Below are 23,263 nucleotides of genomic sequence, written 5' to 3'. Positions count from 1 at the left end.
TTCTTCATTACGGGTCACCTCTCACCCTCCCCTTCCTTTCAGGCGGTACACCCACAGGTGCAGATGCCACATTGATAAAGGAAATCAAGATGGATGGTGTTCTGTGTTCACTCCTAACAGGATTACGTGGCTCAGGATGGCTCTTTGCTTCAAGCTGGAAGGCCTCGCAGGCACTGTGCAGGATCCGCTGGTCTGGACAGTGTCTCCTGATCACAAAGGATGCTCCAGCTACAAGACAGCCCTGAACCAACAGGTGCCAGTCACCTCCTTCCAAGTGTGTGATGGGACTTAACTCAGTTCCAGAAGCAAGTGAGCGTGAGGATTGAAAGGTGGAGCATGAACATCTGAAGATCAGCTCACTTCTCTTCAAACCCAAAGCCAACGAGAACACGAACCACTTTCTTGGGAGACTCCCCATGTCAGTCTTGCAAATTAGTTTATTGTTCATGCTAGTTTTCAGACAATCTCTTTTAGGAGGAACCATGCCAGTCACATTAGATGGAACCACATAAAGCTGCTGCTATTTGACCATTATTATTTTGCCCACATGAGTCAACCTAATAATAATCATCATAATGTGTCAAATTCTCAAAGTGTTTTCTCTATTTACTTTTCAATTTAAATGGAGACAATAGATAAGGATAAGAAAATACATAGCACATCCTAAATTCTTTATAAATGTCTGTTGAATTTTCAGGTGTGTAACAGTGGTCTAAGTCTTGTTGGATCTTATGCACACTTGGTACAAAACTTCCTCGCGTCCAGGTGACATCCAGGTGAATGCACATTACTACTTTAAAGTTTAATGTCACTAAGCTTAAAATAATGAAAAAATCCACTTGAATTTATATATTTACATTTTTATTAGAATTCTTCAGAACTGTCAACAATTGGACAACATATCAGGAAAAGAACACACAGAACACCGACATCCTTTAAACTTGCACCGCTTCCGTATTTACACATAAAGTTACTGTATATATAAAAAATATTTTCAAGGACTCATGGGCTTGGGGATATTCAAAAGACATTATTGCTACATTTCCATATTTACAAAAAAAGCCACAAAATAATTTCAAACATTAAGCCACTGCAAAGAAACATCTGATGTAAAAAAAATTATAAAAATATAAACTTTCAAGAATACCCAAGACAAAACTCTCAGTGGAGTGCCCCTGAAGTACCTAGACATCTACAGTTAACAATCACTTTTCTTACTCTAATCAAAGTCAACAGAAACGCAAAGGAAACTTTCAAAGTATGGCAAACAGCGACAATCTCTTTTGTTGACCAAAAAAAAAAAAAAAAAAAAAAGCCCCAAAACCTGTTACCTTTGGAAAGGTGCGAGAGCATAGAACTCCAGTGCAAATGGTTACTTCCAGATAAATGGCCACAGTTCTCTAAATGTCGTCTAAGGGACCTGGGAGGGGAAACCGTGAAAGCAGCATACCTGAATCTTGCAAGACAACACGCAGACCTTGCCATGTACACATGGACCCCTTATAGTTTGGCAGTGATGGAAAGGAAGGTAAACTCTAAGAATAATATCCAGGCTACAACCTAAAGGGTACAATTTAAATACGTTTCAGTGGGAGAGTAGCATCAATTAGGTCTAAGGAACGAGTACAGTATGCTAAGTATAAATAACAGAGTGCCTTAAGTGCAGGTGGATTGCAAATAAATAAGTACTTAGGCACTGCATGTCCTACATGCCTCTATGTAAGCTTTGGGTAAGCTTCTCAGGACAGCTAGGTGAAGGGAATCAAGAGCAGCATGAATAGTGAAAGCCAAGCTACTTTTTGGGTACTGAAGGAACCTCTTGGGCTCAGGGCAAGAATGCCCCCCAAAAGATTTTTCTATAGGCATACACACACGTGCACACATACACACATACAGATACTGGCCCGGTGTCCAGGACACGCCTGCAAAGGCAGCTGAATCTCAATTTTATTTCCTGCTCCAAACTAAGACAGCACCATTTTCTCACTCCTGCCAGAGTCATGCAGTAGATCTTTTCAAATGGCATCAAATCTATCGAACAAAATGTCATTGTGAAGCTAGTAGGCTTGTTCTGGAGAATCTATGAGCAAGTTCATTGGCTACAAGAGGAGACTTTTGTTAAAATTGTGCTTGACAATTATGTTCTCTCTCTCCCTCTCTCTCAGCACTAACTATGTCCTTCAAACTTGCCTGGCTCTTCATCGATTCCTACATACAGCAGACTTGAGCCAGAGTTGTATCCAGAAACGACACCTTGTGGGTTTCCCCCCTCAGACACACGAACACGTACGCTGCAGGATGAGTATATACAGATGCAGGCTGGGGAGGCCCTGGCTCCACTGCACTCCCCAGCAGCAAACTCCGGTGAGAAAGCAGGTCAGTAGCACAAAGGCTCACGCTCGGCAGCAAGTCTTCATTCATGCTCGGGGAGCATTTTTTCATGGTCTACGTCTCATTCCCAGCATGAAATAGAGTTCTTAAGCCCAGATATTCATAGACTCCTGACCTTTGTCCTAATAACATTCTATTTTCCACATCAAGGGCTTAGTTTTCAGCTTCTAATCTTGTTACACCATCACATCATTATGGATGGTTACGAGGGCCGAAGGTGACTACTGCCATTTATTCAAATAAACTATCAACCACATTTTTCAAACAGAAATAAAGAAGTCTCAGAAAGGGCTCAAGGTGTCTAGTCTATCCTACTCTCCCTTTCTCCAGCTCAGAATTATGTTTCATTACCGGCAGCTACTCTGCTATTGAGAATATATGCAGTTTGAACCCTGGCAAAGGGGTGGGGGCTGATGACAAGAATCATCAGCCACTAAAGTGTGCTCATAAAGACAGGATTACAGCGGGGTGTCCATTATCCTGGAGTAGGATGCTAGTCGAAAGAAAATAGCCATAGAAACCAGAAGAATGGGGATCACTGTGTTGGGGAGGCCCCAGACGTGTGTTCTGCTTTAGACGTCTTCGTGAACAAGCAGAGGCTGCGTGGATGAGGCGCTGCTGCCCACGGAATTGATCCGCACAGAATGGTCCACCACCACGTTCTCCTGGTTGGGGCTCCAGTTTGCTAGGTTGGAATAAATCTGAGGAAAACAAGTCCACAGTTAATACACTAGCCCCTCCACTGAGCACAGTAACAAATGGGGCATGTTCACAGCTTCAGAGTCACAAATAACTTAAGACTGTTAAACAGAGACCTTCACGGTCCCAAACCAAATCATATGACAAAAGAAAATGTAAGTTTTGCTTTACCCCTCATTTTCCCCAAGGCCCGATTACGTGGGAAGTGATAGCAAAAAAAAAAAAAAAAAAAAAAGTGCTTTTCTGCTAGGACACTTCCAGGAACAGGCACTGCCTAATCTATTTAAAAGGTTTATAAATCTAGGCAGCTAACTACAACCCAGCAGCCCATGTAATTTGCTGAGAAATCTGTGGCCCTTCCACGGGTCTTCCACTGAGAATCAAGCACTTGGGTGGAAAATGCCGTTTTGTTTGAAATACGGGTTGACACCCAGAAGCGCAAGCTTTAACCCTGAAGTACCAGGGGTATAATGCTCAGAAAAGAGCTTCAAGCACATAGTCCAGAAAAAAAGCAACTTAAAAAATCTGAGTCAAAGTAAAGATCTATCTTCTTTAAAAGAGGAAAGAATGGATTTGGGTTTTGAATTCCTCCCTCCTCGGATCACTGGAAGGGGTCTCCCCACTTCAAACAGCTCCTCATTCTGTGTGGCTTGTGGGCATGACGGCTCTCTGCCATTTTCTGGCTATGCTTGTTTGAGCAGAAGGCTTATCTCACTGCAGTAAGAGGCTGCCTTTTTATGCTTTTACTCTAGTTCACATCACCCCAACCCTCCGAAGGCTAAGTGGCCCCGACATGTGAGAGAGAGTCCACACCGACCCCATGACCACCATTTGGGGTGGGGGAGGAAACGTGGCAAATCCTTATGGAACCTCTACTTCCACACTTCTGAGTGTAAAGCCCTCCGCTCCCTTCCCCCCTCGTCTCACATCCTTCTTTGGCTCAGGGTGGCTGGGCAGAAAGAACTTGTTTCCTTTGCTTTACTTTCCCACCCAAAGTCCAGTACACAGCCTAAGCCAGGGAGAGAAGGGGTGGGGAAGGTAGTCCTCGCCCACACAGCCCGAGGAGGAGGACACACCTGGGGCCGGAAGGAGGGAGGCCCTGGGCAGGGCCAGAGTGTACTCACATGGTTGCTGCTCTCCGAAATCTGCTTCTCAATCAGCTGGACAATCTGCTTGAATGTCGGCCTCTTCAGGGGGTCGGCATCCCAGCACGTCTTCATTATGTCATACCTGCAACACAAGGGCCACGTCCCATCACCCCTCAATGCCTGTCCCCAGTCTTCAGGGGTACGCCAAGCAAGCACTCCAAAAATAACGCCAGGGCTGGGCGCCTGGACATACTGAATGGCACACTTATGTATGAAATGCTGCTGAAACCCTTTGTGTATTTGGTGACAAGTGAGGAGGAAAATAAACTACAGAAATGACATTTGACCAGGGTCTTAAACAGGAACCAGGTGACATTTCAAACTGGCCTACTTGAAAACCCTCAACATCTGGGCTTCTGTCTTTAAAAAAGAAAAATAAAAGAGGAAACATAAACTGCAGGAAAACATCTTGGCCCTTACATTTCAGCAGGTGCGTGCTCGGGGCTCAGCATTCGGAAACCTTCCTTGATCATCTTATAGAACTTAGAATCGACCGGCATTCCAGGGTAGGGGCTGCTTCCTGAGGCACAAATGGTTTGCAAATCACTGTTACTCATAAGAAAGCGGGACGCTGATAAAACCTTAAGAAGGTGCTCTGAGCCTATGAAGGTGCCTGTGGCAAGGATCACTTTACCTAAAGAGAACAGCTCCCACAGAAAAATCCCATAGGACCAGACGTCACTTTCAAATGTGTACACACAGTTGAATATGCTTTCAGGCGCCATCCACTTCACAGGCAGCCGAGCCTGTAATGGAAGCAGAGTGTAAGTTCAGAACCTCCAAAAAACCGAGTAGAATGTGTTCCTATCGACGTTGCTCCTGCTGAGAGGTGGGGGCGAGGACCTACCTGTCCTCTCACAGAAGCCTTTTATCTATACAACTTCCGATGACTCCCACCTACCTTCGAAATAGGCCCATCAGAAGAATACCATCCTTATTTTCGAGATGGGGACACCGAGTCACTACAGCATAGGCATCAGAGGCAGACAGACATGGGTCTTAATTCTGACTCCGGCAGTGGCCTTGAGCAACACAGACTTGTCAGTTACCACTGAGTGTGTTTCCCCTATCTCCCTTCACGCCAGAAACATGGCTTCCCACAATGAGAACTGCATTTCCCAGCCCCTGTACTGCGAGGTATAGTCATGGGACTCAGTTTTGGCCAGTAAATTACAAGTGTTGTACAGAAGCTTCAGGAAAACCTCCTAAAAATACTGTTGGTATATGCCTTTGCCCTCTCCCTCCTCGTCCCTTCCTCGACCCTGCCTTCTGCATGTGGCGGTCTGGGCAGTTGCGGCCCTCACGAACCACGATTAGGACTACACCCAGGGACGGTAAAACACAGGAGGAGGAAAGATTTGGTTCCCCAGTACTTCACGGCGCCTCTGTAACGGGCCTGGCCTGCTGCTCCTGTGCTTCTTTTTCTTTTCTTTTGGGTTTTCTGTTGTATATAACCAAAATTCTCCCTAAGAAATACACTGGGAAAATCCTTAAGCATATGGAACTAAGCCTCTGCATCTTCTTCTATACAACAAAAATAACACTTCAAATTTCATGAGCTGTTCTGTGGGTTAAATGAGATGATGCGGGTCAACGTGCTGCGTGCGCACAGGCCCGCCGACTCGCTAACACCTGAGAGGCGGTGCGGCACAAGCAAGCACTCAGCATGGAGCAGCGATGTGCGCAGAAGACTGTGACTAGTCCCAGAAGGTGAGTGGCAGATTCAGGGCTTACATTCAACAGCTGAACTTATTTCCTGAACCCTTTCTGCTAAAATCGAGCCAAACTTTCCGTGACTATTCCTCTTAAAGATGTTCTGGATTCCTGGATCTTAACGTACCATAGAAAACTAAATCAATCCTTCTCTTAATCCATTTAGAATGGAAAACTAAGGCATATTTTTCTAGTCTTTAAAGTTATTTTAGTCCAAAGGAAAAAAATCCTTCCAATATCCTCCCTGACCCTGAGATTTTGTGCTAACGCTCCTATAGGGGCTCTTAACCTGAGATCTTAAATTCAGATGCCTATGAACTTGGAAGGGAAGAAATGATATTTCAGCGCACACTAACTTCTACATGAAGTTTAGTATTTCCCTAGATTCTGAACGAAGGCAATAAAGCACAGTAGTCAGAGCAGGACCTGTAACTGTGTCGCCAATAGCAATCACAGCTGTCCTCATCATAGTCCAGTGCCTGCACTCACCAACACCTTGAAATTAGAGCAGTTTGCAGACCCACAGCTGCAATACAGAATTCTTTGCAACAGAGCACACGTACTGTCACACCACGAATTTACTTTTGAATATTTTGATAACTGTATTTCAGTGTAACTGGTTCCTTGGTTAGACTACCTATTTTATTTTGGATATTTAACACAGTGTTCTGACAGAAGATCCACAGGATGTGCCACTCTAAGAAGGAGACCATGGCACAAAAATGACCAAGAACCCAGGTAACAATGGAAGAACTTCCTGAGAACGGACCCGACGAGGAGATCGCAAATGACCATGATGTACATTTGGGGGTGGTAACCAGCTATGTGACTTTCCGTGTTGTTTTAACTTGTCCATATACTTTCCTTACTCCGTTCCCTGGTGAAAGTGACATCTGAGATCGGTTAGTTCAACTGACTTGAGCTGGAGTCCATAATACAGAAGCCTAGTGGGAACTAACCCATCCTTGGTGATTCCAGCTAAGGTCACTAACCAATAACAGGCTATCAGTGAACTGCAGCGTCACCATTGTCATGATGACTGATATCTCAAATAAGACAGCTATAAAGAATAGTTGCCATAAAGTGTTCCATATAAGTATTAGCCACACTGTGCCTGGCTCTAATCTAAGCACTTTGCATACAGTAATTGTCTCAATCCTCATTACGGCTTTATTAGGAAGCTGACAGTATTATTCCCAAGAGGAGCAAAACCAATATTCAGAGGTGTTGGATAATTCTTGCCAAATATGACACAGCCACTGAATGATGAAGCCAGATTTAAACTCGATGAGACTGGGTCCAGAAGCTGCTACCTTCTTCCTTCTGTAATTTTGTCACTATTCAGAGGCCTAAAAAACCGTCTTACACTCTTCCTTCTAACAATGCATTAGGACATAAAGAATATCATTTTATTAATGGTCCTAATAACGAAATCTAGCTTCGGAGCAATGCCTGCTTTGATCAGGAGGGAAACCTGGCAATGTTTTTTCTATAAACCCGAGTCAGATACAGCCAACCCATAAAGATGCCATAGTGACAAAGAAAAAATTATTACCTTATCATAAAGGACACAAATAGCTACTTCCCGGAATAAATCTGAACTATAGAAATGGGCCCGGGAAAACCGATGGAGAAGACTATGTATACAGGACTACGTGACTTCCCAGGTTAACAGGATGCTGGTCTGGAAATCATGGGCTCTACCAACCTCCACAAACCTGTGTCATCACAGACAAACATCACTGAAATGTACTGTAACTCTTCAAATGTAAGACGTTGCATTAAAATGCCAAGGGCTTGTGATACAATGAAAATTGGCAAGGAAATAAAGCACTTTAGAATAAAATCACTATGCTCTATAAACCAATTATAACTTATAAACTGATTTAATAAACTCTCTATTGATTATAAGATCCAACATTCTCTATACCTAATTCCGAACATTATCTTAGATTTTAATCTTTTTTTCACATGGCATGTCAATCTCAAAATAAAATTCTCCTGCGGTGACCTTCAGGTTCACATTCATTTCACTGGAACAAAATCAAGTTCATTGCTATTCGGAGGCTATAATGAAAACTAAGGCTATTTCTGTTTCCTTCACATGCCCCATAATTACACAATTAGAATGAGGAATTCTATTATCAGAATGTTAGTTGTAGTAATGTTCAGCATAGCATGCAAATTTTGCTGAAGTACAGTTGATTTGACTGCTAAAGTGCATGGTATCTCAAAGGTGGGATTTGCATTATGAAAATCATAAAAAACAATTCTTATGAAAACTTGAAACTAAAATCCTTCACTGGACTGTCAAGGTACTCACGTTTCCTTTGACCACATAATTAGAGTCATTCTTGATGTCTCTGGCTAGGCCAAAATCACAAATCTTTGTAATTCGCCCATGAGTAAGGAGGATGTTTCTGGCTGCTAAGTCTCTGTGAATACACTGTATCAGAAAAGAGGGGAGGGAAAGCCATTTAAATTTATTTTAAACCTTTAAAGGGTGAACACTATGTTTAATGCTACAGTGCTGCTTATGTTATACAAATTCAATGCTTCCGCTTTACATTTCAATTATTTGGTGCACCAAAAAGAAGTATCGAAATTATGCCTTGAATGATGCTCAAAATTTGTGTTTCACATCGTTAGGACCTTAATTACTATAATCACTTTCCAAAACCAACTTGAATAGATGCTTTCTTGGGCTGCTTTCATTCATAGGAAAATATGTTAGATGGTCATATCATATTTTTTACACCAAAAACTCATTTTGCATGCTTCTCTGTGAGTGTCCTTTTATAGAATTTCTAAAAGGTCTTTGTAACTTCAACTTGACATCTCCCAAGGACACAGGGAAGAGGCTCTTTATTTCAGCCACCCTATATCCTCTTTTAGTATGTAATTGTTTGGAAATGTCACCACTGACACACCAGAGTCGGGTCTGTGACCTTATCCTATTCTGTTCGTCCCACTTCCTCAGGAATTCCTCTCACCCTTCCAGACACCCTGTTCCTTGTTTTGGTCCCATCATTCTCTTCCCATCCTCATTCTATTCCCAAATGTTTATCATTCTCTCTGATCCATTCTTCCCCCAACACTTTATTAAACACACATGCAATATACTATTAGTCTAATTTCAAGAAAACCCAAGTATATGCCTCCCCAAGTGCTGCAGCTACATGAGGTGCCCTTTCCTTTCACTGATAAAACAATTACCTATTTTCTAACAGCTTCTGTATCCTAAAAGCCAAAAAGGTTTAAATGAATTCATTGCATGTGGAAGTATTCATAGAAAGCTCATTTAGACAGGATTACACTTTAAAGCTTATACATGAGAACAGGAATTCCAAAGAGACAGCAGTTGGAACATGAAGAAACTAAATTTCCTCTGCTTTTGGTTACCGCGCTTCAAAATGACACCCTGCATTCTAACAACGACTCTGACATGCTTCATTCTGGGAAGAAAGATTCTTCTGAAAACCACTTCCACTTACGTTCTTTGAGGCCAGGAAGGCCATGCCCTTTGCCACCTGGTAAGAAAAGCTCAATAAGTCTTCCAGGTCCAGGGCCAACTCGTCATCTTCCATGATGGCGGGAGTCACGTCTCTTTCTATGTATGAGCCTGTTGAGAGGAGAAGGGTTTTCTTATCAATTAACACCTTCAAGGTGAGGAAAACAAAAGACAGTAAGTGACATCAATAAGACCAAAGGCTGGTAGTGAGCGAACCGACGTGAACTTGCAGGCCGATGACCTCCCCCAGTGTTGAGGACATTGTAGATGTTGAATCACAAAGTGATATTGACAGTCCTGGAGTAGGTTATAAAACCTTTCCAGGAGAAGGGCGGTGGATTAATACAACAACCTCCTATTTTTGATATGCAAAATACGTATCTGAAATAATCCGATTGCAAAATACATATTTGATATGCATATATTTTCACAGATGCAATAAGATGCTTAGACACAATAGCCCATGCTTTGACACTAAACACCCCCTGGGAACCCTGACTGCCTCCGACCACTACTGTCATTGCCATTGGACCCCACTATAACGGAGAACTGGTCACCACCAGGAAAGGTGTTATATTCCACGGTGGTAGGAGAAATCCTCTGTAAATAAAGTAAATTTTATCACCTGACAGGTACCCACCTATTCTCGCTGACCTCCTTTTGTCTGCCTTGGTCGGCACAACATAAGAAACTCCGGGTTTCATGTCCATGTACTCATTAGTGCTGTCACTGCTGCGAGAGAGAAAACAGGCATCAGACCATGACTGAATAAAGTGGGAAATGGGGGAGCACCCATGGGGCAGGCTCTATCTCCCCCTCCCTTTCTACATAATAGGCTGATTTTATTCAAAGAAAATACTGCCAAGTTTGAATGAAGAAAATCTTCTTTAGTCAGAGATGAATTTTTAACATTCAACCTTTGGGTCCCATCCCCAAGAATGAGGTGGGGTTTTCTGTGTTCAATCATACACGAGACTCAGGTTAGAAGTGTTCTATCTCTGGACACTAGAGATTTAATGGAAAACAGAGCCCAAAAGCATTGTCCCATATTACTTCAAACTCTCTAAATTAGCCCCAAGAGACGAGATGAAAGAGACAAAGAACCAGAGTTTCTGAGACGTGTTATGGGGGAGAAGACAGAGATCATTAACATACAGCAACTGATGGGAGACGGTTTAAAAAAAAACAAGTTTGGTTCAGATGAACACCAATAATTTGGATGATTTTCTGAACCATCTGGACCTCTTGAATCTGCAACATTTGGCTGGAGAGTCTTCAAGATTTCTAGTACTTCCTGCTTGTGATTAGCATAGAAACACCATGACAACTATCTCCTCCAGAGCGTGTGGATGGTTCCAATCCCATATGGGATCCCAAAGCACAGAGAACACCACACAGGCCTGAACAATTTAGGCCATTATTTCAGAGAGTTAAAAAATACATATGAGACCAAGGCTTTAGAAATAAGGCAAAGTGGCTCACTTATTCATATAAAGAGCATATGCTCTGGAGAAACTAACAAAAGGTGGTTGGTACTGCGTTTTACTACCACTTGGACAATACTCAAGTTTACAGGATTAAAAGAAAATTTAAAAGCTTCACCTGGGCTTTAAAACTTTAGCCAGAGGTACAAAAAAGGCCTTTTAAATGCGCATTGATAACATTTACTGAGGTTTCCTTAAGAGTCTGGAATGAAAAGATTAGGAGACCAAGTCTTGCTATCTCAAAACATAGGGAACACAGTAACCAAGAAGAAGAGAAAAAAACCCACCACACAACTACAGAAATATAAAGTACAAGGGATGGGGCACGAGACGTATGATTTCTGTTGGGCTGAGTGAATCTAGGAAATCTGTTTTAGTGGTGGATCTTAACAACATTTGGAAAAAAGAGGCAAGGCGTGGCAGAGAAGATTTCTATTCTAGCTGCAAACCACACTAATTCTCCTTAAAGGAACTTGAAGCTCTTTACACATCATTTGAATTCAGAATGCTATCAGTGATGAAAGAGATGAAAATAAGGTGCAGAATTTCTTTAAATGTGCTACAGTGGTTGTGCCTTTTTATAGCATAATGAGTTTTTTTTTAAGGGTAAAGTACATAGAAATTATTTAGAGGTAGATGGAGAGAAACCTACATGCAGAGTTATATTCAGAGCTTCCTGCCATTCTGTTAAAAGTTTTAAAGGAATTTATTGTGACAACTTGACAAGCTTTCGCATCCTCCCCATACACAGTATCTCACTGTAAAGATGCACATAGCACCGAGCTCCACAGTATAGTGGCATGACACACGGTTCCCAGAACCGTGATGAGGGAAACAGGTATCCAGTTCATCCAGGTGGACAGAACAAAAGCTTAGGAAAAAACTAAGGATGCATTAAAAAAATCTGCAAAAATCTAAGTTTCACACTACCTGAATCTTTAAAAACACTATTTGAACTCTGTAAACGGTTCATCACATTTAAGTGATTTAATAATTCTGATTTTGCACCTCAAAGTACCTCAGTTCATTTTTTTAAAGAATCAGTCTTGATTGCAAACCCTTATGACCCCAGAACTGCCTGTCGACAGCTGACTGTTGATGTAAATCAGTCTTACCAGGAAGGCTCCTTTGAATGCAGAAGGTTCTTATAAAGTGCTGCTTCTGCGTGATCTTCTTGCTTTGAGCAAATAAACGAATCACGTTTTCTCCTCAAAAAATTCAAAAGATCACCATAGCAACAATACTCTGTAATGACCAGGGTGGGCCCTACAAGCACATGCAAAAAGGTTAGAGAGAGTTGAGGTGTACAGACAAACCCCGCCTCTCATGACAATGCCCCAGGATGCTCCAGGCCAGCAGCAGTCAGTGTCGAGGGATAAGCCTACTGGGTACCAACACAGTCCTATCTATTAACACTGTTTATCAAAAAGTAGCCTTGTGTGGATAAAATCAAACACACAAGCCCCTTTTTGCCTAAATTTCTAAGTGGTCAGGGGCCAGGTGTGACTGCTGGTTGTACTATACCATACTTCCTACACGCATCCTTTGATTCACTTCTGCTCACACACAGTCGGGCTCACAGAGTGGGGCTCACACCCTCTCGGTAATATTATTATGGAAATGAGGGCAATGCAACAGGGAAACAACCTCATGGAAAAGCTGGCTGAGACCCATTAAAAAATGGGAGAACCTGACATGACAGGGCATCACCTGTGTTCTGAGCACTAAGTCAAACACTTCCTTGGTGTTGTGAATGTCTGAAACTGCAGCTCTGAAGGGAACAGGCACCTCATTAACTTGGGCAGAAATTTCTCATGAACTATTCATGATGTGGTAAAGCGACATTTATGGGGACTGTTTTAAGAAATTATATAAAGTTGTCAACTTGACCGTGGAGCTCTCCAGATCTCAGGGAACAGTTCCTTTCACACGGCTTTGTTCCTTTAGACCAAAACGAAATCCCTGATGGGAGGCTCAACGGATGCTTCAGGACTAGAAAGTTATTTTTAACAAAAGTGAAGTGTTTGCCTCATTTGGTGTACACTTGAGAGCCGGGAGGCTTAAAGGCCTACTTTTAATTGTGGTATGCAATGACTATTAACCCTTTAGTGCCTAAATATAATCCAGCAAAATATAAAGCCTGCAAGATAAAAAGAAAAGTTTTCTGGGCAGATAAGGTATTCTCAAGATATTCAGGAGGTCAATGGTGTTGATGAGACGTGTAGCACAGTAACTAAGGTATGTCCTGGGCTGTCCCACCCTGTGATGATAAAACTAAAATACCCATTCTTCAGAACAATAACTGGAGCGGGGTGGGGGGTGGGGATCTAGCAAGAAGTAACAATGACCTGGGTAAAAATCTTGCAAGGAGTTATTAGTCAAGCACAGTCAAAATCATCTCAAAATTTCCCCCCTTTTGATAATATGCTGGTCGTGGCTTTACCTCCAATGGTGCAGGCTCCAAGAAGATTCACAATATTCATATGATTCCCGAGGTAACTCAAGACTTTGAGTTCAGACATTAGAGCTTCTCGTTCTGTTAAATGGGCACTTGCTAAAATTAGAAAGACCTTGTGTTAGTGAAAGTAAGTTTTTTGGGCAAACTTGATGTTGAGCACGTGATGCAGTAGCCTGCAGAAACTCACGTTTGAGCATCTTCACGGCCACAGTCATGGCTGCGTCCGACTTAATTAAGCCATACGCGGTGGCCTCCACAACCTTCCCGAAGGCGCCAGCCCCCAAGGTTTTCCCTGAAGAAAGGAAAAGAACAGAGTGGGTGGTGGTGGAAGGACCCAATGACCATCTGTGTAATTTTAACATCAACAAAGGAATGAAGGACAAATTTGTCTAGATACATTTCCCTATTATGAGCTTTATGCCAAATCTAACAAAGATGGTCACATTTCACAGAAAACATTTACTGTTCCAGGTGGAATAAAGCAAAGAAAGCTATTGGGGTTCCCTAAAGTCATTGTTCTGTATACACAAGAAGGTTCCTTGGAAAGCCCCCCTTCATACTGACCAAAGCTCAGCCTGTTCCTGGGAAACTCCCATTTGTGATCATAAGGAAGTTGCGTTGGGTCTATGTAAACATAATTGTTCCCATTTATCTCCTCAACAACCTTCCACTGCACTTCGTACATGGGTTTCTGGTGGGAGGAGAAAGGGAAAGACATATTATCTTTTAATGATCAGCATTTCAACCATGAGAATAGTCAGAGCAGAGAACAAATAAATGGTTACCTGTAAATATTTGTAGGTAAGAATCATCACAATAATGCACATCATACCGGCCGCAATCACAAAACCGATCAGCAAAGGCGTGAAGAGGGTGTGGGAATGGATTTGTTCTGAAACGAAAGAGGAACGTGGAGTCACAACCTATCAGCAGGACCGGGTCTTTGCCATAACCACCTAACCCCAAACCATCCGCCTTCCATCCCCCAGCCCACCGCAGCATTCGCAGCTGCGCACACCTTGGCTGCGTGCCTTGGTTAAGATCTTAGTCCTGTTATTCAAAGGAATCTTTTAAGGTAACTTGGACCCAGATCCTATGGAAGAGAGTGTGAGATGTCCACAGCACGAAAGTAATCTTATGCTGCTTGTCAATGAAAAGCAACATCTGAATGAACTTAGCACTTCAACCCAATTCCTTCCTTCGACAACTTCTAAGAAATGTTCTTTATGGATGATTTCTATTTTCTTCTCTATGCTTTCCTGTACTTTCCTCATTTTTTCCCACTGAGGATGGATCTTTTCCATAACTGCGAAAAACATTTTTTAAAGTGTTCTTTTTATTGCCCCGTCTGAAAAAAATCTATGCTGAAGAACAATGTAAGGTTCTTCCCCTCATTACTCAAAAACTGAGAACACCCCACTTTTGGCACTCGCCTCTGCCAGCTCAGGAAAAACAAAAACTGAGTCCTAAGAACGTACGTGCTCAGCTCTTTGTCTGGCAATGTCACACCAATTTATCAATGTGTCCACAAGGATCATGTAACTTCTGTTGGGAGAGCTAGTCACTCATGAATCAAATTTTAAAGATGTTAAAGGAATAGCTCACTAACATGACTTCATAAAAAGCACTGTCGACTTTCTGATATAGTGTCTGGCAATGTGTTGAAATAATTGACTTTAAAGGGAATTTAAATTTTTAAATTTCCCTAACTCTGTTTCTGTTTGGATATAAGGTAAACATATCCCCCTATTTTCCTTCTCTACTCCTTTTTAATAAAAACAATTGGAAATACACAATTCATTACACAGATACGTGTGAATGCACACATACATGCATATGTGGACACACACGTGTAAAATATATATAGCACATGGCTACAATTACCACGTACATTTTATTAATAGACTAGTAGAGAATGAAAGTGAGTTTGATGACAGCACAGTGCAATGTAGATATTACCAGAAACGACATGGCCAGTGATGGGATGGACTTAAAATCATGACTGATATGGAAGCAGAGACTAAGCATCCCCTTAAATTGGATTAAAAAGAAATATACCTTTGCTGTTACCTTTAAATGCAAAGTTTAAAAAGGCAGAACTCTTGCCCACATCATTGTAAGCCCTACACTCGACCGTGCCGTTGAGCTTGAATGCGCTGTAATCAATGGAACTCTGAACCACTAGCTTTCCAAACGGCAACACAGAAGAGTTCTGTATCTGCACGTCCACCGGCCCGACGGGAACAGAACATCTAGGGGGAAAGCAAACAACAGCCCAGACTTACTTCAGGAAAATCCATCCCTCCAACACCCTGGGTTCATGATCTGACATTTCCCTTCACAACCAAGGCCGTCTGGTGACAAAGGATCACTTCTGTGGTCCGGGGAGCAGGAAAGCACCATGGGAGGGAAGACGGAGGTGTAGCTTTGAAGTAAGGTGTGGGTTTGAATCCTGACTCAAACACCTATCCTGTTGACTTCTGACCAGCCATTTCAAACTCTCCAAGACCCAGTTCCCACAGCTGTAAAATTGGGATAAGATGACCCATCTTGGAGAGTGAAATGGTTAGGAATGACTTCAATATCCTTAGATAAACTAATACTGAAAGGATGTACGAAGGGTTGAAAAGGAAAAGCATGGGGGAAGAAAGCATTGTCTCAGCAAGGATGACCACAAGCGACCCAAGACCCCAGCAGTGAGGACCCTACAACTGGAGGTTCCCCGGAGGCAGGTACAGGTTGTCCTGCCAGGCTGCAGTCCAGGTGGCAAAGACCATGTACAGCCAGATCCTGATGACTCTATTTAAATCATCCCTCCCACCCAAGCCCCATGTGCCTAGCAGTCTTCTGTTCCTTACCTTGCTGTTTTCCTCCTTAGCATTTAACACCTGCCTACGTTGCTTGTGTATTTCATCTTTTGTCTATCTGTACCCATTAGAATATGAACTGACAAAGCTGGAGCTCAGGTGTGATTCATTTACTTGACCAGTGTCTGGCATACAGTTGGCGCTCCATAAACATTTGTTGAATGGCTGACTGTAATTACTGGGTTGCTTCCACTGTGAGCAGACTCGCTGAGGGTCTTGAATCATCCCTACTATTCCCCAAAGAAAACATTCTACTAACACTCAGCTGAAAACAACAATCCTATGTAACCTCTTCCAACTTGTGGTGATAAAAAGGTCTATTCAATGAAAAATAAAATTTCGACTATTATCCTGACTATTCCATTGTGATGTTGCACTGAGCTTTTACAGCCTGAGCATAAAATACCATTCGACGGATAAAAACAGCAACGCTGACCCCGTTTTCATCTTCAGGTAATATGAAAGGACAATTGAAGCCTTAAGTGTGGATGCTCAGGGAGAGGAAGCACAATGCCAGATGCGCGCTGCTCAGGGGCTGGGCACCTCGTCGAGGAGGAAACCGTCTTAAAATACAGAGCTTACAAACAGCAGATGCACGCCGTCACTGAACGATCATTACTTTTTGGTAACTTGGCAATTAACTTCTGAGGTAATATTTTTCAGGGTAACTACAGCCACGTTTCCCACACACATTACCTCCTGTGTACAGAATGGAAATCTAATTACTCTGCCCCAGAAAATTGCTTTATCTACCTGTGGGCTAGAAATTGCATGATAAATCCAAAAAGATAACCACCAAAATAGAGAAGTCATCTCAGTAATCATTTTTCAGCAAACAAAATTAATGTCTCCCAAGAAAAATATAGCAATTACGCTCCCTCAAAAGCCACGTGGACAGGAAAAAAAAATAATCAAAACAAAGCTTTTGGGGGAAAAAAAGTCTGAAAACACAGTTGAAATCCAGCTGTATTGCAGGCCTTCCGTTCTGCATGTTAAGTGGTAACCGGAATCATCCTCTCACCTCTGCTCAGATCCTGGACAAAAATACCAGTCTATGGTGGGCTCCGGGAACCCTGCCGCCACACACTGCAGCATGCCATTCACCAGCCCCTCCAGAGTCAAGATTTCTGGTTTTGCTGCAGAAAAGAAAAGTAGCCACATGTCAGACTGCTGGGGAGTCTCACCGAGATTCACCCTACTCTTTTATTAGAGTTCTTAGAACCTTCTTGGGGCTGAAGAAGACCCGAGGGCACATGTTATTCAAGGGGAGAATCCGAACCCCAAATGGAAGGTACAGGGAGGGACTGTGAGGGTCAGGCCGGGAAGGTTGGCGGGGTTGCAGTGGCCCAGCCACAGCACCAGCGGTCCTCGCTGCAGACGGGGGTCTATCCCCGAGAGCTCCCAGGAGCAGAGAGGCCAGGGCCACCCGGTGGGGCTTCTGTTTCCAGTGAGCGGGAATCGGAAACACTGCTTCTAATCAAGACATTAGCACTCCAGATTATTTGAAAGGTGAAAATTCTGTTGAAAGGACTCCTGACATCAGGACTTCAGGTTATTGTGGGGACTGAAACAGATGAACACAGGAAGAGCGAGCCCCTGTCAAGAATTCCCTCTCTTTTTTTTTTTTTTTTGGAAGGGGAGACGAAAGGTGGTACAGATAAATAGCTGCATCACCCTATTCACAGAAAACCCAAAACATAAGAGCAAATACAATATGGGCTTTTAACTCCAAATTTTCATTTCAAATGCAAAATACAGACAAAATTAGAGGAGGAAACCAGCGTAAGAGTTTTATTCATACATATTATCTAAACCTGAGTACAATCACCAAAAAAGTAAATTATATCAGCAGGAAGGCTCTAATTTGGCATTTCTGTGTAACTACAATAATCAAAGGATATTCAATCAAGGGTGCCCTAAAGCACTGAAAATTCCTGAGATTATTTTGGAAGTGGAATGGAAATGAAGTTATATTCAGTTGTCCTATTAGTAATACATTTGGAGGATTTTAACCCTGTGAGAAGGAGTAAAATAAACTGTGAAGGGTGATGTGTTCACCCAGGATCCTTGGTGCAACATCGAGGGCCCGGCTGGGGCCCTGGACGTGGAGGCCACGTGCGTGGCGGACGGCCCTCACCGGTTCTGCGGCCTCCATCAGTCTCCTCAGTGTAAAATGAGGTCAGTGGCAGCACCCATTCCACGGGGATGTTGTGAGAATTATGTGAGACGGAGCACGAGAGTGAGTCACAGAAATTAATGAAACACTGAGAACAATTCATAGAAATGAAATGATTGTTAATGATTCAGTTGGTCTTTCCCGTGCAGAGTGCCAGCCCTCCTTGGTTGATCAAGTCTGCTTGCTACCAATTAAGTTCACTATATTTACCACTCTAAATGTTCTCTTCCATAAACTAAAAAGTACTTCTCTAAGATAATGTGAAAATGTGTATGCATTTTAATCTGATCAGCTGGGAATTTGACATCAGTTATATTGCAACTAATAGGAAAACTATATGTGGTGAGAAGGAAAGACTGACAGATTAGAAGCTGAGGAAGCTTATTTTCTCAAAGGAAGGTAACATTGATAAATGACATCTTTGTAGAACAACCTCTCAGCATCTCACCTCCTTACAGGCAAAACAGCTTGGCAGGGATCGGAGTGTCCACATGCATGGCACACCCACCTGTCACTCAACCTGGCTCTGCTGATGGGATGGCCATTTGGCTAATACACACAAAAGAGTGACACTCCAAAGCAATCTCAAGGTAGGGCCATCCTTGAGAGTTTGGACCCAATGCCAGCTTTCACAAATAGAGCAAGAAAACGAGCCATCGTCTTGCGAAGGCATCCATCTGGCAAGCTTCATTTAATTATAATGGGCAACTGTGTGATTGAACTGGAAAGTAGGACATAACACACAAAAAAGTGGAACTTTAAGAGAGTGCTATTTGCTGGAGACTGCAGGCGCCATACGGTGGGCCTCTCTGGACTCAACTCAAGTGTCACCTCCTTCTCCCAGCCACCCTCCGCTCTCCAAAGACAATGTGGCTGATCCCCCTTCCTACTCCCACAGCACTTTAGAGCACCCGACATGCATACAATAATATCCTGGTCCACCTGCTCCACCAGGCTATCTGTCCTCAGAGCAGGAACCATGTTTTTCGGGTTGTACGTACCTCTGACCCTTAGCAGAGCCTGACTTGCATGGGACACACAGCAAAAGCTATTGAATTATTATGTCTCTCCCACAGGAACAAGTCCCTCAGGTTCCAAAGGAATTCAATTAGAGTCCCAAGAAGGGACATGGAAAAACAGCCCAATGGAGACATCCCTGTGCAGGGGCACTATTTCCACTATTTTTCAAAGGTGGGCAACCCATGCGTACACCTGGATGTGTGAATTCTTTTTAATGCCGAGATTAATGTTGAAAGGGGAGGCTTACACTAAATAGACAACAAAGAAAACGAGGTAAGACTCAAATGGGAATGATTTCATAAGACAGATTTCCTGATACCAACATTCCTTTTGTCACTCATTCTTCCTAAAGCCACATGATGAGTTTTAGTGGAATTGACTCAATAGGGAAAAAAGGGCTGAAAGTATACAATCAGATGTTAATAATGGCTATTGCTGGGTAATAGGGTTATGGATAGTTTCTATTTTATTCTTATTTTTTAAAAATTATTTTTAAAAAAGTTTTGTTTACAATGAACATGTAGCTAATAATGAACCTATAAAACATTTTTTAATTAAAAAAATTGGAACAGTTCAAAATTATATAATCAATCACATTTAGCTTTGATTATAAGTGCTCCAAGCCTTCCAGCAGGACACCTGGTAGCAGTTGCACACGGCCAGGCTGGCAGGCAGTGAGGTCTGGCTGGCCTACTTGCTCCTGTGTGCCGGTTAATTAGGCAGATTTTTCAGCGACTGTCCCAGTCACCACATGAAGCTAGCGGAGCAGCCCTTGTTCTGTTGGGCCTGCAGCTGGTCAACCAGACCCAGAAGGTCCTCTAACTTCAGTGTGCATTAAAAGTGCTAAGAGGTCAAAATGCAGATTCCTGGGCTCCACCATAGAGATTTAGTAGGTTGAGAATCTGACCTAGTGATGGGCTTTTAAAAAATACCTTCCATCCCTGGCTGGGGTGGCTCAGTGGACTGAGCAATGGCCTGTGAACCAAAGGGTCACCGGTTCAATTCCCAGTCAGGGCACATGCCTGGGTTGTGGGCCAGGTCCCCAGTAGGGGGCACATGAGAGGCAACCACACACTGATGTTTCTCTCCCTCTCTTTCTCCCTCCCTTCCCCTCTCTCTAAAAATAAAATCTTAAAAAAATCTTCCAGGGATCCTTGATCAGGTTGGGACTAGGGTCAGGCCAGAAAAACTCTTAGGATGAGAAATTTAAGGAGGTGCTCATCCTCGAGGTCATATAAGGACAGGGTTGGCACCATGAGTGAGAGTCTCCTTAACTTCTGTGCCCTAGGTGCCTCTCTTGCCTCACCCTAACTCCAGCACTGTCCCCAGTGTTAGTAATGAGAGACCTCACTGTGAACAGGCTAAGTGATACAACTGCAGTTTGGATGGTACATGACAGGTTGCACTATGAAAATGTTTAATGCATAAAGAATAAGCTAGTTATAAACCTGATTCCTAAAAACAAAACTCTGGGCTCACCTGAATTTTATAAGTGTCTCAAAGCACTATGTGAGGCATTAAATATACATTTTACTTTTTACAGATATGTAACCCTCTGCAATCTCCAGGTTAAATCTAAGCTATGGTTTCTTAGATATTCTGCCATCAGCAGGATACCACATGATGCTTTCCCTGATTCCTCCCAAGTTGGAGGTTTAGCTAAGCCTAAAAGGTGTATAAGTTACATGTTTCCTGTGGAGATAAAAAAAAAAGCTGCCTTTCTCTGGTGTCTCAAACAACACCGATCAGCTTCGGAGGCAGATTTCCCAGTGCTTATAATTTCTACTGAGAATTTATTGCTAATACAATGAAAAATTCTAACCATTGATTTACTCCACAGATATGTGGATCTTGAAAAATATTCCTTTTCAGCACCATCAGGTCCATTCAGAAGGCAAGAACAGAATGAATGTTGAAGAACGCAGCACTAACAATGAGAGCTTGAGGGGAGTGGGGGCAGATACCCAGTGACTGGTGGGGAAGCAACGTGAGCACAGCTCGCCTCGCCCTTAGCCACCAGACCAACTTCTGCTGTGAATGCACATTGCCTCACACTCAATAATGAGGAAAGGACAGACTTAAGTCTCCAAATGATAAAAGATTAAATAAAGAGGAATCATAAAAATAAATTTTTTTATCAAGGTCTCACTGACATATAACATCATATTAGTTTTAAGTATACAACATAACATTTTGGTATTTGTATATTATGCAAAATGACCGCCACACTAAGTCTAGTTAACATCCAACACCACACAGTTACAAAAATTCTTTTTTGTGATGGGAACTTTTAAGACGCTTCCTTAGCAACTTTCAAATATGCAATACAGTATTAACTTTAGTCACCCTGCTGTATGTTACATCCCGTAACTTATTTATTTTATAAGTGGAAGTGAGCACTTTTAAACCCCCTGCATCCATTTTGCCCACCCTCACCCCCCTCCTCCTGGCAATCACCAGTCTATTCTCAGTATCTGAGTTCAACTTTATATATATTTTTTCCACATGTCTTGCTCTGCCTGACTTAATTCACTGATGATAATGCCCTCAAGGTCCATCCATGTTGTTGCAAATGGCAAGATTCCATTCTCTTTTATGGTTGAATAATATTCCATTGTATGTATAAACCACCTTTTCTTTATCCATTCATCCATCGATGGACACTTTGGTTGTTTCTGGAATGAATTTGTCTTTCTTATTGTAGGTCTGCTGTGTGTCTAATGACAACCCAGCAATGCTTTGTAGCAATTTGTCACTGCCCAGGTGCATCTGAGTCACATCTACATTCCCGCTGTAATACCATTACAGTGAAGAAACTTAAATCAGCCAAAACAGGAGTGCAGGAAAAACTCAGGTTAAAAAAGGAATACTATATATATTTTTAAAAAACACAGAACAGATATTTTTACAATATATTTTGTTTTATACATTCTTAAAGACAGGCAGAAACTGGCATATGGACACTTGAACAGAAGTTTGTTTAACAAACAAAACAAAAATTCAACTACAATCTCCTGTGTATCTAGCTATCTTTAATAGACTGTGTACCATTTTAAAAGGTCATTCTCCTAAGGAAGGGATGCTCTGAACTAGGGGTAAGCAAACTTTTAATGTAAAGGGTTCCATAGGGTCTCTCATGAAAGTAATTCTGCCATTGTAGCCCAAATGCAGCCTCAGGCGTGTGAAAAACACGCACGTCTGTGTTCCAAAGAAACTTTACTAACGGACACACTGAAATTTTAACTTTAGTTTCATGTCTCATAAAAATCTTCTGATTATTTTACAGCCATTCAAAAACAATCCTGAGTTTATAGGCCATTCAAAAAACACGCTGCAGACAGACTCCAGCCTGGGGTTTGACAGCCCTGTTCTAAACCGCCATCAGAAAGATCTCCTGATTCGGAGATCAAGCTAAAACAAACAAAGAAAAATGATGGAACTGCTTGGAGAGGGCCACTCCCAGCCAGAACCACTGTGCAGGACCCCACGGCCATGTGTCCCAGACATGGGTTAGGGCGGGGGAACAGGGTACATGCATCACAAAGCAACCCTGTAAAGCAGTGAGTTCATGTTGTTGCATAATTCAGAAGTGGGGGAGAGGGGTTATTGTCACAATGCCCATGGAAAGATTTGTACCTATTCTTACATTTATTTAAATTTCCACTAAATTATAGGTGACCCTGTAATACATTTGTAAATAAAGGAGGCCAATTTGATGTAAAAACATGTGTGGCTCAACTGGAAATTTTTTTTCCCAGAGAGTAGACGTTCCACTACTGTAAAATGGACTACTCTT

The 23,263-nt window shown here is 42.4% G+C and overlaps 1 protein-coding gene across 2 annotated transcripts in view; it reads right to left on the bottom strand.

Moving 5' to 3' along the window:
- Window positions 1-844: 844 nt before the first annotated feature.
- Window positions 845-23,263, bottom strand: part of KIT (KIT proto-oncogene, receptor tyrosine kinase) — a 78,362-nt gene continuing 55,943 nt past the window's right edge. Inside the window, exons 8-21 of one of the 2 annotated variants that reach the window (XM_045834392.1) lie at window positions 17,293-17,407; window positions 15,463-15,656; window positions 14,190-14,296; window positions 13,969-14,095; window positions 13,592-13,696; window positions 13,390-13,500; window positions 12,062-12,212; window positions 10,103-10,194; window positions 9,446-9,573; window positions 8,275-8,397; window positions 4,873-4,984; window positions 4,659-4,758; window positions 4,215-4,320; window positions 845-3,092 (exon numbers count right to left, since the gene is read on the bottom strand). In XM_045834392.1, the coding sequence (XP_045690348.1) occupies window positions 2,964-3,092; window positions 4,215-4,320; window positions 4,659-4,758; window positions 4,873-4,984; window positions 8,275-8,397; window positions 9,446-9,573; window positions 10,103-10,194; window positions 12,062-12,212; window positions 13,390-13,500; window positions 13,592-13,696; window positions 13,969-14,095; window positions 14,190-14,296; window positions 15,463-15,656; window positions 17,293-17,407 (1,700 nt within the window). In that variant the 3' untranslated portion in view covers window positions 845-2,963. The remainder of the gene's footprint in view (window positions 3,093-4,214; window positions 4,321-4,658; window positions 4,759-4,872; window positions 4,985-8,274; window positions 8,398-9,445; window positions 9,574-10,102; window positions 10,195-12,061; window positions 12,213-13,389; window positions 13,501-13,591; window positions 13,697-13,968; window positions 14,096-14,189; window positions 14,297-15,462; window positions 15,657-17,292; window positions 17,408-23,263) is intronic. The other variant, XM_045834393.1, reaches the window with a different exon arrangement.

This window comes from Phyllostomus hastatus, unplaced genomic scaffold (assembly GCF_019186645.2).
Source record: "Phyllostomus hastatus isolate PE091 unplaced genomic scaffold, TTU_PhHast_1.1 phas_contig_196, whole genome shotgun sequence".
In the NCBI taxonomy this organism is placed as follows: Eukaryota; Metazoa; Chordata; class Mammalia; order Chiroptera; family Phyllostomidae; genus Phyllostomus; species Phyllostomus hastatus.
The sequence above is the reverse complement of the archived record's forward strand: the minus strand, read 5'-3'. Positions and strand labels throughout refer to the sequence as shown.